This window comes from Podarcis melisellensis (genome assembly GCF_964234715.1).
Source record: "Podarcis melisellensis genome assembly, chromosome: 8".
In the NCBI taxonomy this organism is placed as follows: Eukaryota; Metazoa; Chordata; class Lepidosauria; order Squamata; family Lacertidae; genus Podarcis; species Podarcis melisellensis.
The window spans coordinates 60,604,806-60,622,157 of record NC_138540.1 but is presented as its reverse complement, the minus strand read 5'-3'; the positions used below and the strand labels follow the sequence as shown (position 1 = coordinate 60,622,157).

The 17,352-nt window shown below is 43.9% G+C and overlaps 1 protein-coding gene across 9 annotated transcripts in view; it reads left to right on the top strand.

Annotated features, from left to right (window-relative positions):
• Positions 1-17,352, top strand: part of CSMD2 (CUB and Sushi multiple domains 2) — a 489,690-nt gene that overhangs the window by 454,748 nt on the left and 17,590 nt on the right. For all 9 annotated transcript variants that reach the window (XM_081921160.1, XM_081921159.1, XM_081921158.1 and 6 more), the window contains 3 exons: positions 8,098-8,271; positions 10,884-11,069; positions 16,553-16,729. In XM_081921160.1, coding sequence (XP_081777286.1) covers positions 8,098-8,271; positions 10,884-11,069; positions 16,553-16,729 — 537 coding nt within the window. The remainder of the gene's footprint in view (positions 1-8,097; positions 8,272-10,883; positions 11,070-16,552; positions 16,730-17,352) is intronic.

Here is a 17,352-nt window from a genome sequence, read left to right as displayed (position 1 = left end):
ACAACTTCTCTTGGTGGAATTCCTCTTCATTATCCCTCACTTCTGAGGGGTACTTGGCCTCCACCCGTGTCAGTCATTTTGCAGGCCCAAGGGAGGGAGAACTTCAATCTCCTCTAATATTTCCTGAAAGTTACTAGGGCAAGGAATAATTAGCCACTGAAGATGATGACCAGAGATAACATCATAAAATTGCAGCATTGGAAAGGAGCCAAAGAGCCATATAGTCCAACTCCCTGGAATGCAGGAATCAATGTCTGTATGGCATTAGAGAAGTTTGTGTGTTTGATAACTTAATAGCAACAGCAACAGATGATGGAGAAAAGGCAACTAGCACCTTACGTTTCTCTGTGTGCTTGCCTGGCAGGGACAGAGGGCTACTTTTGATGCCCAGGCTGTTGAGACTTCTCAGCCTCCTCCTCTTGCCTACTAGAGCTGAAATCAGCTGTAGTTGCACATAGTTGTAGAAGGTGTGTAGAAGGTGAAAGCTGAAAATATCTCCAAAATTTAATATATGGAACCCACATATACATATAAACCCCTGGAAAACTGGACCAGTGGATAGGATTTAGGAATGGATAAATCTGTCTTTTTTCAGTCTGTATCATGTTCACATGTTTCCCCTGTCCCATTCCATTTCTGCTCATTTTTTAAAAAAAGTATATCCATACATATTCTTAAATGTGTAATATCTACCGAAAATGCAGTTTTAGATGTGTATTTCAGTACAGATAAACTTTTGAGTGAAGCACTGCAAAATAGCAAAGTTCAAATTTGAACATTCGTCTAATAGGTCCATATCTTGTCATTTAATTCACAAAAATCCAGATCCTCAGCCATCATCCCTAGTAGAATTAGGGGGCAATGGAGACAAGAGCAGCCCTGCTTAGACAATATTTTTCTTCTTAGGACAGACACTGGTTGCACCAACAAATTAGAAAATCATTACTGCCTGAGAAAAGTTACCAACCAGGACAGCCCAACAGCTTTACATTTCATAAAGCTGAGATGGTCCAAAGTCTCACCCCTTTTGAACAAGTTTTAGGGGTTTTTTAGTTTTATTTTTCCTCTCCCTTCTTCCCCTCACGTTAAGCAGTTTTTTTAAACACACGCACACACATTTTTGCACCTTTTGTTTTCCCCATGTTATCAGCATGCTACCTTGCCACTGTGTGCAAACCATGGGAAATTGATAAGTGAATCCCACATTGGTATTCTTAAGGGTGATGGGTAAATATTGGACAAATGGTGTTAAACAACTGCTCTTTGTAAAACTGAAGCAACCAGCAAGCAACATTTCTGGGGAAATGTGAAGATTCCTACACATCTGAGAAATTTCAATGAAGTGCAAGGAGTTTTGATGAAACTGGAGCAACCTCTCAGAGGTTACTGTATACCTGAGACCTGCAGAAAACACTAAAGCAGGTTATTAGACAAGTCCTGCCTCTCACCAGCAACATATATGACCTTTTGGGAAGCCTGGAATTGGTGAAGAATATCTCCACACAGTGGGGGAATTTCAGATGATCTTCTGAAAGTAGAACCACTCAGCAATTTTACCTAAGGCAAAATTCTGAGGTGAATCTGGAGGTTTGTGCTTGGCGTTTTATATGCAGGGTGTTAAAGTGATTGATGGGATTACAATCAATCAGTAAGTAAGACTAACAATATTTATCAGGGCCTTGATGGGTGGGGGAAGGGACTACACAATCCCATTCTGGGATACTGCTGGGAAATGGAGTGTTGGGACCCTTGGAAGGTCATCAGAGGCTATATCCTGTTGCGGGCGAAGTCTATTGAGAAAGCAGGAAAAGTGGAGGAGGCTTTGAGGCAGGGGAGTGGAGCCACAGACAGTTTCAAGAGGAGCTGGGAGAAATTCATGTTCGAGCCTGCCCTGTTCTGAGGAAGTATACAGGGAGAACTGGGAAGGCAGAACCAGTGGTGTAGCATAGTGGGGCCACAGGGGCACTTACCTCAGGGGCAAAATTTCAACACCCAAGTGCTGCCTCAATACTGCTGCATGCTTCCCTTGCTGGGTTACATTGAAAATGGCTTCTCCATGCGAACAAGGATGTGACCTCTCCAGACAATACAATGACTCTTCTTTTCTTACCTCTGTGGCTGGGTGATGCGGATGCTGTTAGGCAGTTGAATGTGCATGTGTATTCTGTGCCTCCCTCCCACCCGCCATACATCCTTGGACACTGGCAGCCCACACTACACCACTGGGCAGAACAAGAGTTCAGGCACAGAAGCAGAACCATGGATAGCTTTGAAGAAAGCAAAGCACTTTTCAGGGTTGTTACAGGCGCTGAATGGCAACAGATGAGGATGCCAGTCCAGCAAAGGTCAATAGCTACCTGGAAGGAATACACTGCAGGCATGTCATGACTTCTAAGGCTACCTGCAAACAGAGAGCCATTAGTACTTAAAGTGGCTGCACTTGATTCTTCAGATTGACTGAGGTGAAGCTGGGGATTCTTTGGCTCTGCTGTAGGTTTGGAAATGGAGTCCTCAGAGCCTTCTCTTGATTGTAGTGGTCTTGACCTACCATCATGACAAGAGCCCTAGCTTGAGCATATTTTGAAAGTGATGCCTCTGGGAGTTTCACAACAGACTGAGGAAGCCAGCAAAGCAAAAGGGTCCTTTCCCTACTGTAGCAAACGTAAGAACCAGACTCGCCTATCCTAACAGCCCAGAACATCATTTTTAAAAAACAACCCTTAAATACAAACACCTTAAAAAAATTAGAAAGCTGGAAATTCAGAAGGTACTTATTTATGTTTTCATACCAGCACTTTTCAGTGGCTTGTGTGTATGTGTTGATAGATTAGATTGAGAGAGAGAGAGAGAGAGAGAGAGAGAGAGAGAGAGAGAGAGAGAGAGAGAGAGGCTCTGCTCTCCGGCTTAAGGTTGCTGTCTTAGAAAAGCTGAGAGAGGAAAGGCTGTGTAGATGAGGCCTTCAGAGACCTGCTAGGGAGATTCCACTCCCATCATGATGGCTCCATTGCTATTACAGCGAATGAAGAACCCAGAAGAAGAAGGTGTTGTTGTGGAAGAGAGAAATAATCACTTGGAAGGGACTCATTTTTTATATCCTGATATTCTCCCCATTTCTCAAGTGGGGAGCCTTCTCCTACTTAGGATACACCTCCAAAGAAATTGCTGGGAATTCTAGTAGGACCTGTAAGAAAATGTCACAGTATTGGTTTTTTAAGGAACCTTTATTCTATTTTTAACAGAAAGAAAATAGCAGCAAGTAGGCAACAATAAAGAAAAGAAAAACATACAGGGAAAAGGGGGGAGGAGAAAACAACAGTAACCTGTGCCTTGTTCCAAGCTTGGGTGTTTTCTGAAAGAAAAGGTACAGAGACAGCATATGGCAGTCAGCTATAGGTATCAAACATCCCAAACTTGTAGAGGTTATTGTTGAGAGAAGGTGGTGCATGTTGTGTAGGATATGAAAGAATGTCATACCATATAAAAAGAATTTAGAGATTCTGGTCCCTGCCTCAGTTTCAGATTATGAGTGATTTTCCTCCCATCTGTCCAATATGAGACCCTAAGCCATTTTCCACTGGGTTGCAAAAACAAGGTGAGCTGCTAATATCATATAAGTCATGAATTCCTTTCATAATGTGCTAGCATTTTCATCATCAAATACATTTAATACCATCAGTTGAGAGCAACCAATAAGGCATCCCACAGAAATTGTACACATTTCAATGTGAACCCGAGCCCAAAACTGTTTTACCAGATCACAGTCCCACCACAGGGGCAAAATGGTGGGCAAGACCACCGTCAGAGTAACTTCAGCATGTGCCCTCTAATAAAGCTGGATCCAATCTTTAGTGGGTGAGTTTCCCCTATTTTGTTCTTGTCTTGACTCCAGATTGTTTTACCTACATCTGACTTTTACATAATCACATGTAAAAAAACCCCAACAACGACCCCAACAAATTTGATTAAGAAGCAACCAATTTGTCTGACTGTTATTAAAGAGTAGCTTTAATTATTAGTGGTTGAGTAGCAGAGTAGAAATCCTATAAAGGGGTAGAGACCTTTGACTTTCCAGTTCTTAAATTGTGCTACTCTACCTGATTGAGAAAAGAGCAGATGGTATGCTATCGGAATTACCGTAGAAATAATCTATGCCAATTTAATCTGCCATTTTTTCCCAGACTTGTACTGTGCTCTCTGGAAATGGGCTTGATAAAATTATTTAGCCTTTTTGAGTGTATCAGTTGAAAAGGTAGTGCTTGAAATGAGGTATTGATAATTAATTTTCTAATTTACCCATTGCCTGTCCCATTCACCTTAAGCAGTTGTAGAATGTGATTTGCTGCTTTCTTTAGTGGTTGCCAAGTGTAGGATACCATCAATTTCCATACATAAACAAAAGGGCTATATTGTATTTTATGTGCTTGTAACTTATCAGTGGCAGGTCATGTTTCTGTCTCAGAATCTTGGCAACAAGAGTGCTAAGATTCTTTTTTTTTGTCACAAATTTATCTCTGGTAAGAGAGACCCCCCCCAAACTATAATAGCCCTAGATATTGCTGCATTTTTTGGTTTGGGCTTCAGTGTGCTTTCTCTATGTCAGAATGATTGACAGGGACGTCAGGTAAATCTGTTGCCCACCAGGTTATCAGAAAATTCACATAACCAGGCAGATCTGAACAGAGGAACACCACCTCATCCATCCATACCCCTGGAGTTTGGATTTCTCTACTCGTCTATTAGGCTGGGGAATATTTCAGGGTTCCATTGCTCAGGCATGGTTTGAGCATAGAGTAAGGCTTACTTGGAGGAAGACCCTGTCTAAGGTCATGGGGAGAGGCATTTGTATTGACTGGCCTTAAATCTACAAGGAAGAGCAAAAAAATGTACAAGTAAGGCAAAATTCCTGTTTAAAACCAGTTGGTTCCAACAGCATCAGTTAATGGCTGGCATCCACATGTTTATATAAGGCATTTCAAATGGAGTTAATATATCTAATTTTTGTGGTAAGGGAGAGATTATTGCTACATTCCAGCAATTTCTAGTTTTAAAAGACCCTGCTCAGGAAGGTGAATTATGCATTTGTGAAATCTGGCACATTGTACATTGTTAATCCTTAGAAGTGCTGTTGCTGAAGCAGGTTTTTAGCTTAGATGTAATTCCTGGAGGATCAGTTATTAAATTATTTGCTGCAGCCTGATTTCTTGCGTTGGCTGTCAGAGCATCGGTCTGGAAATCTTGGCACGGTCTCACTCACAGCTCAGTGCCAGGGTCTTAAAAGACAAAACCAAAAATGCTCATGTAGGCAAACACATTAGTTCAATCTTTTAATTGTTAATAAAAAGTACATTTTGCATATTCCATCTGGATGTTGCCAATAACATTTTTAGAACCCATAAAAAATGGGAGAGGGGATGGGGGAGGCTTCCATGGCTAACATTCCTTTCATGTTAAGAACCCTTCAACTTGAGAACAGATTCAATGACTCTTGCAGAAGTTAGGATGTTTGTCAATAGCCAGCCTAAAGGTAAAGGTAAAGGGACCCCTGACCATTAGGTCCAGTCGTGACTGACTCTGGGGTTGCGGCGCTCATCTCGCTCTATAGGCTGAGGAGCCGGCGTTTGTCCGCAGACAGCTTCCGGGTCATGTGGCCAGCATGACTAAGCCGCTTCTGGTGAACCAGAGCAGCGCACGGAAACGCCGTTTACCTTCCCGCCGGAGTGGTACCTATTTATCTACTTGCACTTTGATGTGCTTTCGAACTGCTAGGTGGGCAGGAGCAGGGACCGAGCAACGGGAGCTCACCCCGTCACGGGGATTCGAACCGTCGACCTTCTGATCAGCAAGTCCTAGGCTCTGTGGTTTAACCCACAGCGCCACCTGCGTCCACCACCCTCTAATTGCTGGGATAATATGTTGATGCTGCATGGCTTTTTAAAAGCAGTTTTAGACTAGGCAGCACTTGGGACCTGCTTCTGTTAATTTCTTCAAGAACAGCAATCTAACTGGACAAGTGCAAATGAGTTCACACAATCATACAGAATAAGCAATCACGTATGAACATAGGGAGCTGACTTATACTGGGTCAGAATTGGTTCATCCAGCTCAGTATTGTCAGCACGGAAAGGCAGCAGCTCTCCAGGGACTCTGGCTTTCTCAACCTTACCTAGAGATACTGGGGATTGAGCCTGGGACCTTCTGCCTGCAAAGCACGTAAGTTGTCACGCCGTGTTGGTGATTGGAAAGTTTGGGACCAGACCAAAAGGAAGCAGGCTTGCACCTAGCCCAGGACTGATGAGAGATAGACCCAAATCTCTTCCTTGTTGGGACATTAAAGCAGGCCTTAGGCTTCAGCTCCCTGATGATGCCCCCATTTCCATATTGCTTTCCCTAAACCAGAATGAGATGCTAGTGTTGACTGCACCATTTCAAATTATAGGACAAGGGAAGGGTGCCAAGTACCATCCTGTACAAGTAGCTTGCCAGCCGCTGAATCCCTGTGGTTACTTTTCATATTCAAACTATTTTAAATTGTTTTATCAAACATATAATACATGAGACCAAGGGACAGACAATAGAAGGAAATTCTAATTAGAAAAGTTCATGAATCTGCTTAACAGAGAAAGTTTAATTAATAATTATCTTGACAATAAACTAAGTAGTTGTAATCTAACACTTAAAAATACAATTTAAAATTGTTAGGATTAAAATGTTATATTTCTTTAAAAGGAGTTATTTTAATCTTTTGTTCATACATACAGAAATTCAGTGTATGAACTCTAAGGGAATCATAAACTGGAGATTAAAATAAAGCTGCAACCCTAAGCACCCTTACTTGTAGTTTATCTCCGTCAAAATCAATAGGATTTTCTTCAGAGAAAGTATGTTTAGGATGGGAATGTTAATGTGAAATGTACCATTATTTCTCTCTTAGAAATAAAAATCTATTTCCACCCAGTGCATTTTGCCTTCCTTTGCCCTATAGCTTCTGGTGCTTGTACTGGTGTTGCCAGTGGCATAGACTAGGCTGAAGGGTAGTCATGGCATTAACACTTGGCAACCTGGAATAGCTGCCAGGGACCAACTGCCCCAGCAGGACCCACCAGAGTTCACATCTGATGTGGACCCTCCATGCTCTGCAGCTAGGGCTGTGAGCTACCATTTTAATTTCCCAGAATGCTGCAGCATTCCCCCTCAAACTTGAAGCTAGCTGTGTCTGAGAGCTAAGACAGGATAAACTGAAACTCCTCCAAGACATATTCTTGCCAGGCATATTCTATGTGTCAGCCCATTTGAGCTGAATACCCCACATTTTTTAAAATAAAAAAAATGGCAGTGTCATTCGACCCCTAGAGCTGAAAATACAAGCCGAAGCTGGGTATGAATTATCTCTTGATGGACTGTGCCATTTTATGTCGGGGTTTGAATACTTCTATCCATAAAATCATCCCTTCAGATATGGAAACAACTCATCAAGAGGAAGGCTTAGGCTAGCCTTCTTGGTGTGCTAGTTTTGCATATGTAGGGAATAAGTATCCATACATTACTACACACACAAACACACACCTGCAGTCTAAAATGGCACAGCCCACCAGCAGATATATCACCTTCAGTTTGTGCTCATGGCTTTAAGGACTAATAACACCATCACATCTTTTTCTTACTTTGTATATTGAACTATGGTCAAATCAGTTTTAATTCCCATATTCACTGAACTTCGGGATGTTGGCATGGCCTTCTAGGTGGCCTGCATGGACTTCTGAGTTTCTGTTTCCACTGGGTTGAACTAGATGATCCTTTGGGTCCCTTCCAATGCTACAATTCTATGAGTCTGTGTTATCAGTCCATTTTAGGAAGATGCGTTGGGCGATGTTGAGGGAGGCATGAGCTGGATTTCCCATTGAAACCCACCGGAAATGTCAGCTCAGGTTGGGCTTACCTTATGAGAAATGGTTCTATCAATTGACTACTTTTGGGTTAGGACCAAAACTGCCAACACTATTGACGAGGTGGCTTTCCAGTTTGTGCCCTTTGAATGTGCTGGAAGGCTAATGCTATGTCTGCTCAAAACCTTCTTGTCCCCCTCCCACCTTGTTTCAGTGGTCTCCTGTGGTCATCCTGGATCCCCGCCCCATGCCCAGATCTTGGGTGACGTCTACACAGTTGGCTCTGTGGTGCGTTACAGTTGCCTGGAAAGGAGAAGCTTGATTGGCAATTCCACCCGTATGTGTCAGCTTGATGGGCGCTGGAGTGGGTCTCTCCCTCACTGCTCAGGTGGGAAGACTTGGCCACATGACACAGTTGATGCTAATGATGGTTTTATTTATTGCCTCCTTAATTCGCAAGGTCACCAACTGCAGTTGTTTATTTCCTTCCTGCTTTTTTATCCAAGTTGGCCTTTAGAAAAAAAAATAATTAGGACGGTTGTAGACAAATAAATGCATGACTTTGAAATTGGATGTTGACAGAAGAAAAAAAATCATCTATCTGCCATCTGGAAAAAAATGAGGTGGTTGCACAGAGGTGTTGTGTGAGGCAGTTCAAAGTAGAAAGAGCAGCAAGGGCAGGCCAACAGACCGTTGGAAAGTGGGCTGAGCCATTTGCTAAATGTGAGAACAAAATAATTGCCCTTTGGCTCAGACCTGTGCTTCACCTAGCCCTGCATTCTATTTCCCACAGTGGCCTGCCAGCTCATAGAAACAACGTGTTGCCTTTGGCCTGTAGCAGCTGGTACTCAGAGGTCCATCTAAACAAGGAGGGGAGCCATCAGTTCAGATGGGCCTTCTGGGGCTTGATTTCTGGTGCCTCTGGGAAGCTTGTAAGCAGTGTACAAAGAACATGGCATTGCCACCCCAGCATCTGGTAAACATGTTGTAGGATGTCCTACATGTTGTAGGATGCAGTGAAGACAATTGTGATGAAAGGGGAGATGTTCATTCCAATACAGCTTTCCCCCAACCTGGTGCCTTGCAGATGTTTTGGACCACAACTTTTGTCAGCCCCAGTCAGCACAGAGGGGAGGAGAGTAAATGAAGTCATGTGATAGAATATATTGTTAGTGCAATTACACATACATACAGATTAGTTACAAGAGGGACTAGGGGGGATTATTCAGATGCTTCCCAGAAAATGAGAGTTTCCAGGAGGGACTTGTATGGGTCATGGGTTGGGAGCTTGTATTCCTCCCATCAGTCCCAGCCTTAGGCAGCAACATGCGGAGGGGCACAGGTATGCCAAGTCTGATTTAGATGCAACTTGTGTAAAAAGAGAAAAAGAAATGAAAAGCCTCCCTGCTTGTGGCTCACTGTGATCTTTATTCTGGCAACGGCAAGTGAAAGGCCTAGCCTCACAGCACAGCTTGGGGAGCTGTGGGCCTTCAGATCACTTTCTGATTCTGTGAGCTCCCACACCAGAGGATGCTGTTATTCCTTGTTTGCAAACAAGTCATTTTAGAAAAGATTTTAAAAGTTCCCATTAGGTGCTTACATGAGACACGGATAGTGCAAAGCTGCTAGGGAGGTGCTTGTATCCCAGTCACAGAGCTGTGCCTTCAGAAGATCCCTGTTCAGGCCTTGAAAGGGATGGTGGCTTTCACTTGAGAAGCACAGTGTTCATGGTTTGCTGACTTTTGTGTTTGTAAAGCTAGTTGGTGGAAAGAGCCAATAACAGATGGTTGCCATGCCACAAAAGGAACAGGCACATCTCCATCTCTCAAGGCAATCCCGCAAGGTGGCCTCCCTGGCCTCCTTGCATACCTCTGTACTCTGCGAGCAAATGACTCGCTGGCTCAGTGGTATGTCTTTTTTCTTCACTGGATTCCCAATAAAGACAGCAGCTCTGAGTCAGTGAGGACAACAGGTGGCTTTGAAGCATCTTGTCATTTTCAGTTTGAGGAGACCAGAGCTGGCAAACTGAATGAAAAAATACCCAAACAGCAACAGCTGTTGCTGTGTACATCTGGCTGAGATTGTACTCATAGCTACCCAAGGGTGTTCTTACACCTGATGATTCAGCCATTGGTGTGTCATTGCCATCCTTGTGTATGTACCATGTGAGCATATAAGACTATCAGAGAATTCTATCAGAAACAGAAGTGGAAGTTTCCACTATTTGTGTTTTTGTTGCTGGTCTGGAACAGAAATCAGTATTCACTCACAACCCTTTTTTAAAAGCCCACAATTGATATGCAATTAATGGCTTTTTTGCATTGTTTTATGTTTTATTTACATTGAAATGAATGTAATGATGTTAAATAATCATATAAATTAATAGCTTCAATAAATCATTACATAAATTACATTAAATAGCGGGCAACAGTATGAATTACATAGTATGTGGCAGAAACCACACTCTGGCAGAATGGAAACAATGTGGAATGGGATGAAGACAGGCTGAAATGGAAATCATCTTCTTACAACCCTACAAACTCAGAAGTTACTTTGCAAAATGCAGTTTTGGGCACAGAATTCAGCTCTCTCAGAATACCGGCTTCCACATTTGTTCGATATTATTATTGATATTATTACTGTTCAGATTTCTAGCCCTCACAGCTGCAAAATCAGGCTTTAAAGTTTGTGGGCAATGCCTGCTGAAGTTAAGAGGGGTGAGCCATTGATAGCCTATGTTCTACCTCTGAATACCAGTTTCTGAGAATAGCAAGTGGGACAAATGCTATAGCATCCCGCTTCAGCTTTCAGACTGCTCACGAGCATCTGGTTGTTCATTGTACTAACAAGATGCTGGACTGGGTAAGCCTTGGCCTGATCCAAGAGTTCTCTGGTAGCTTTCTCCTAGGACTTTCTGCTTTCTAGCATCAGCTAGGCGTGGAAAGAGAAATGAAAACGGGGACTACCTGAATGACAGCACTTCTGCTTTCCTCTTGCCAGGAAGCCTCGAGGGACTGTGTGGCGACCCAGGAATACCTTCTCACGGCATCCGGCATGGCGGTAACGAGTTAAGTGTGGAGAGTACCGTCTGGTTCAGCTGCGAGCCAGGCTACACCCTCCGGGGTTCACTGCAGAGAATCTGCCAAGCCAACGGTTCTTGGAGTGGGACTCAGCCAGAATGCGAAGGTCAGTGCAGCGAATGAGCCACATGGAGCACTACAAGCACAGAGGATTTGGGGGCGAGCTGCTGGTGGAGCAAATTATTTGGACAGACTACATACCCTTGTTCACCTCCAGGACATTTTTATATTAAAAGCAGTTTATAAATTATTATTATTATTATTATTATTATTATTATTATTATTATTATTAAAATGTTGAGGGAAGCAACTCCATTAGAGTGTGTCATCATACCCACCAAGGGCACAGCAGCAGTCTAGGGCAGTGGAGCCTCTTTTCTGTCAAAGGCCTCATGGCCCTTGGGATAAATTTTTCTGTCATTCCCTTTCTTTTCTGCCTTCTCTCCCCCCACCCTTCTCTTTTTGCCCCCTTCTCTTTACCCTTCCCTCCACCATAGCCCACCACCCCAATGCCAGTTAGGTTTTAGATTAGGTGAAAATAGGACCCTTTCATCTGAAACCTAATTGCTGGGTGGGGCGGGGCAATTTGGCAGTTGTGGCATCAATTAGAAAAATAGGCCCATTCCCACAAATGCAGTTATTCTGTTTAAGCCTAGTTGCTGCAGTAGGGAAAGGATTAGGGGCAGCACAGCTCCACTCCCCCAACTGCCCCCCATGTGGCCTCCAGAAAGGTCACAAAAGGCCATAAGGCCACAGCCCACCGAAGAGGATGCTGGACTAAATGCGCCACTGGCCTGATTCCTCAAGCTCTTCCTATGTCCTTAAAAATGCTGCATTGATTGATTTATAACACATACACAAAATGAGTCATTTCTAGAAATCTATGAATTTTTCCTTGGTTTGAGCAGGCAGGAGGAAATTCAGTCAAAAGAAGGCTTTTGCATTTCCCCACTGCCATCTCACACCAGACTAATTTACATTAAATGTACTATTAGAAGCCCCCTAAACATTTATATGCAGATACTTATTTTTTTTTAAAAAAATCATTTTGTGTCGACTGTTGTTACATGCAGAAAAGAAGAAGTAAAATCAGGTAATCCGGTGTGATAAAACTCAGGCAACCTTTTCAGACAGATGCTGTTATAGAAATACTTTAAAATCAATCAGCAGAAGCCACAAAAGCCGGAGAGAGGCAGGGAAACAACACGCAAGAAGACCCGAGTGAGCTCATGCGTCTCCCTGGCTGATCAGAAAGCCGAGCTCTTTGCAAATGAGTTGGAAATTTATTCTGAATTGATGTAGCCAATGACGCTGTGTCCCATTTATTAATATACTGGGGTCTGAAGGGTTTGATTCCTCCCCGTGCTATCAAAAATGTTCTTTTTTAAAAAAATTGCTTGAGCTAGGGAGGAGTTATGTACATTAATCCCAGGATAAATAACTTGTCAAGTTCAAAAGCAAGCAGGAATACAGATCCCAGGCAAGACTTTTTAATCACAGCTTTATGAATAATAGGAATATTATGCCCCTAATGCGGATCCTTTAATGTTAGGCGCTTACCGATCAGGGGACAGAAAGTAATTCATAGTGATGTGTAGTTCATGGGCTCTTCTGATTTGTATTCAGGACAAAGAGAGCAGCAGGAGAAGGTATTCGAAGGGCTGACGTCCAAATGTGAATCACAGAAGGATGTTGTTAGCAGGCAACCCGAAAGAAAACCTCCTAGACCAGCTCTCTGCCTTTACTTTCCTGGGCCTGACCTGCTTTAAGCAACTCAGAGCTCCACAATGGCCATGACCGCCCTCTCTTCAGCACCTCATTCTTTATGGGCTGGAAACGGGGGTGGGGAAAAGGGAGAGAAGGCAGAGAGGTTGGCATGGTACAAATGCACTGGCCGGAGTGGCAGATGGGCTTCCCCTGGTGCTTCCACCCCACGCCAGCCTCCCCAATGTCTCACTCTTCCCTCTCTTCCTCCCAGTAATCCACAGTGGCTCACCTGCCAGGAACCTAGTTTCTGAGTCAAGTACTGGCTGCCCTCAGATCCAGTGGAGGGCTATGGCCTGTCCGCAGCGTTGAAGTCAGATTCAACTGTTAGTAAGAAAAAAAGAAACCCAACATTTTAGCATGAATTACAGTGGATGGGACACAGGTGGCGCTGTGGGTTAAAGCCTCAGCGCCTAGGATTTGCTGATCGAAAGGTCGGCGGTTCGAATCCCTGCTGCGGGGTGCGCTCCCGCTGCTCGGTCCCAGCGCCTGCCAACCTAGCAGTTCGAAAGCACCTCCGGGTGCAAGTAGATAAATAGGGACCGCTTACCAGCGGGGAGGTAAACGGCATTTCCGTGTACAGCTCTGGCTCGCCAGAGCAGCGATGTCACACTGGCCATGTGACCCGGAAGTGTCTCCGGACAGCGCTGGCCCCTGGCCTCTTAAGTGAGATGGGCGCACAACCCCAGAGTCTGTCAAGACTGGCCCATACAGGCAGGGGTACCTTTACCTTTACCTTTACAGTGGTACCTCGGGTTACAGACAATTCAGGTTACAGACTCTGCTAACCCAGAAATAGTACCTCGGGTTAAGAACTTTGCTTCAGGATGAGAACAGAAATCGTGCAGTGGCACAGTAGCAGCAGGAGGCCCCATTAGCTAAAGTGGTACCTCAGGTTAAGAACAGTTTCAGTTTAAGAACGGACCTCCAGAATGAATTAAGTTCTTAACCTGAGGTACCACTATACATGCTGTCCTCATTTTGCATGGGAGTTACATTCAAGAGCCATGTGCACATTAGCACCTAAGCCTGCTCTGCCCTGTTCTGCCCCGCCCCCCGTTCAACCCCTTTTTCATGGCATCTTTATGACATTTTGGGGGTACTTCTGGGTTTGGTGCTGTGTGTGTGTGTGTGATCACACATCATTTGGACACGCCTAAATTGGCCGTTGCCCATACTCCTAACTCACACAGTTTTGTATGCTATTCAGCCTAATAGACACATTTTGGCAAAGCAATTTTGTGTAGCAAAATACATTAGTGCGTGTTATTTTCATTAATACAGTGTATTTCAATGCACATTTCACCCTGTTTATAAACAGTTGTATACACATTACTTGGCTTGGGAACAACATTGCAAAATTCAGAGTAGTGTGAATTTGAAGGATGATCATGTTCTGGTTTGTGTTGTGCTTCATGGAACTCGGGTTAGGTAGGTTCGCCTTCATCTGCAGACCAAACTGGGTTTCTTGTCCATCCATGCTTCTGCATAGACATGGTTAGGATTCCATTGTAAACCCCCAGACTTGTGGCAGTCTGGCATCAACCCCTATGACCTTTAAAGCCCTGAACGGCCTCAGCCCAGTATACCTGAAGGAGCATCTCCACCCCCAACGTTCTGCCTGGACACTGAGGTCCAGTGCTGAGGGCCTTCTGACAGTTCCCTCACTGCAAGAAGCGAGGTTACACGGAACCCGGCAGAGGGCCTTTTTGGCAGTGGTGCCCGCCCTGTGGAATGCCCTCCCAACGGATGTGAAAGAAATAAACAACTATTGGACTTTTAGAAGACATCTGAAGGCATCCTTTTTTAGGGAAGTTTTTAATATTTGATGAATCATTGTATTTTAATATTCTTTTGGGAGCTGCCCAGAGTGGGCGGTGTATAAAGCAGTTGGTGGCGAGATGCAGCTTCCCCAAAACCAACATCTCCTGCTGCCCCAAACCCTCTGCCTCCAAGTCATAGTGAAATGGCAGGGATGGAGAAGGGGCCGTAGCTCAGTGGTATGCAGAAGGTCCCATGTTCAATCCTGAATGGCATCTCCAGGTAGAGCTGGGAGAGCTACTGCCAGACTTGGTAGACCACGTTGAGCAAGATGCACCAATAGCCTCACTGAGAATAAGGCAGCTTCCTACATAGGAATAGGCTTCCTTCTGGTCTAGTTCATCTGCAGTGAAAAGAACAGCACTTACTCTCTTGTGGGATTATTAATTTGAAGTCTTTTTTCTATAATTATAAAAATTCACAAGGAAAAAGGGATTTCTTTTTTTAAGGGAGGGGGGAATCCCAATCAGTATTTCAAAGGCCACAAATGGTTTGAAATGAAGCGAGTTAATTAATCGCTCTGCGTTAGAAGTCTGCTGTATTATCTTCTCTGCTTTATGCGACAGAGGCTGCCTTGTATCCCAGACCCATTTTCCGTGCGCAAGTGTCAGGCTTCATTTAACTTTAATTTCCAGCAATTTTTAAACATGGAAATGGGCATTTTTCTTTTTCAAACAAAAAACGAGTCACCCAGCCAAAGCTGTCCCCTGTCCTTCTCCCAGTTTCTTTCATCCGAGCATGGGACCAACTGGGCCAGTGGTGTGGGGACAAATGGACATCACGGGATCTCACAAAAATAGTTTTTAATTGCTGCTGCTGCTGTTTTCATCGTTGATTTGCACATTCATACCCCCAACTGGATTTCCAAAGCAGACTTTTGTTCAAAATCAAGCCCCTTGAATGCCACAAAAGGCTGAACACATTTTGAAATCAATGCCGCTGTGTTCTCTTTCAATTGGCAAATGTCTCCCTGCTCCGTATTCCGATATGACCGTCAAAGGTACATTTACATTGCCCGAGTGTGTTGCTGTTGTTGTCGCCATCCCTCTCCCCCATGCCGGCACGTCTTGCTTTGCATTTCAAGCAAAATGTAAGTTACTGTTTAATTTTAAAAGCGTGTGAAATAGCCAGCTCCAAGCAAGGACTTTAAAGGGCACTGAAGGCTTTCAACAGCATTTTGTTCCAAAGCAGGCTTTCAGCAAATGCATTGTAGTGTCTTGTTAGGGGGACAATTGCAGGCTGTTGTTTCAGCAGCAAGGAAAACATAAAGGGAAGCGTGTGGGATCAAAAATCCTGAATAAGGATCAGGTAGAAGGCCAGATTTCATGTTCCTGAGCCTTCTAGGTTGATAATCTTTAATACATATGTTTAACTGAGGAAATGAAGGTCATATTTTCCACAACTCCTGTGCAGAAGCTCATATTCTTTAAAAGTCACCTGATCTGGAGGAAGCAGCATTTGGAACCTTCAACAGCAGTTCTAAAGCCAAACTTCTCGGTACCAAAATGTGGCTGAACTGGCTATGTCACCTTCTTGCTCTATTGAAAATGATGTTGGCATGTTGAGGAAACTTAATTGGACAGTTACTATATATAAAGGAGAGAGGGAACCTGATTCCTTTGGGAAATAAAGGAGACTCTTATTGTACACAGCTATTCATTTATTGGTGTTTTCCTATACATTTTTACAGCTGTTTGGTCCTACACATCTTGTGCGCAGATGTAGGACTCATCCAGACTTCATTTTGCACCATGCTTTCCAGGCACAGGTCCAAGTGGTTTATTTTCCTGTTTTTGGACCTCAGCTCCCATTATGAATAGCTAGCAGGACCAGTGGACAGGGATGAAGGGATTATGGGAATTGTAATGCAAAAACAACTGGAGACCCAAGTTTGGGGAACCTTGTCCTAAGTCAACTACATACACCAATCCAAATGCTTCTGGAATGTAGCTTTCATAAGTAACCTTTGACACTTCTTGTTTGACCTTTATTTACTCATTGCAGTTATATCTTGTGGAAACCCTGGGACTCCCAGCAATGCAATAGTGACATTTAATGATGGCCTGGTGTTTTCAAGCTCCATCATTTACAAGTGTCGGGATGGCTACTACTCCACAGGGGTGCTCAGCAGGCATTGTACGGTCAATGGGACCTGGACTGGAACTACCCCAGAGTGTACAGGTGAGTAGCTCAAGAGCAGCTGGGATAAATCCATTAAGGCATTATATATACAGTACACTGACCAAAATTTCACCCACCTTGTCTAGTCCTCCTTCTTTTTCAACACCAGTTAGCCAGATGCCATTGGAAGAGTCCAGATCAGGCTCTCAATCTTAATGATGAACAATTGAATAGCCACTCTGCAGTTTATTTGCATCCACCTCTCCCATTTGGCCCCTTCTTTTTCTATATCAGCCCTCTCCAACCTAGTGCCTTTCAGATGCTTTGGAATACCATCAGCCCCAGGTGGCATGTACTCAAATGGGGGGGGGTGGAGGTGGGGTGGAGTTTGAATCATAAGAGGGGGTAAAACTCTCCCCCTCTCTCTTGTTTTTTTTTTGGGGGGGGGTCACTGCAGCTTCTTTGAAGATCTAGTTGGCTGTGGCTGCAACCTTCACACATACAGAGATACAAAGTGCCCCCGTTTTAAAGGACATTTGGGGTAGCTGCCACTAAAATATGGCCACTTTTTTCCTGGCAACCAGAATTTCCTCCTGGAATCCTCCCTGCAATTAGACTTTTTTTTTTAGTGGGGGTTGGGGGGGAGATGGCAGACACAAGCTAATCAGAACCATGAGAGAGCT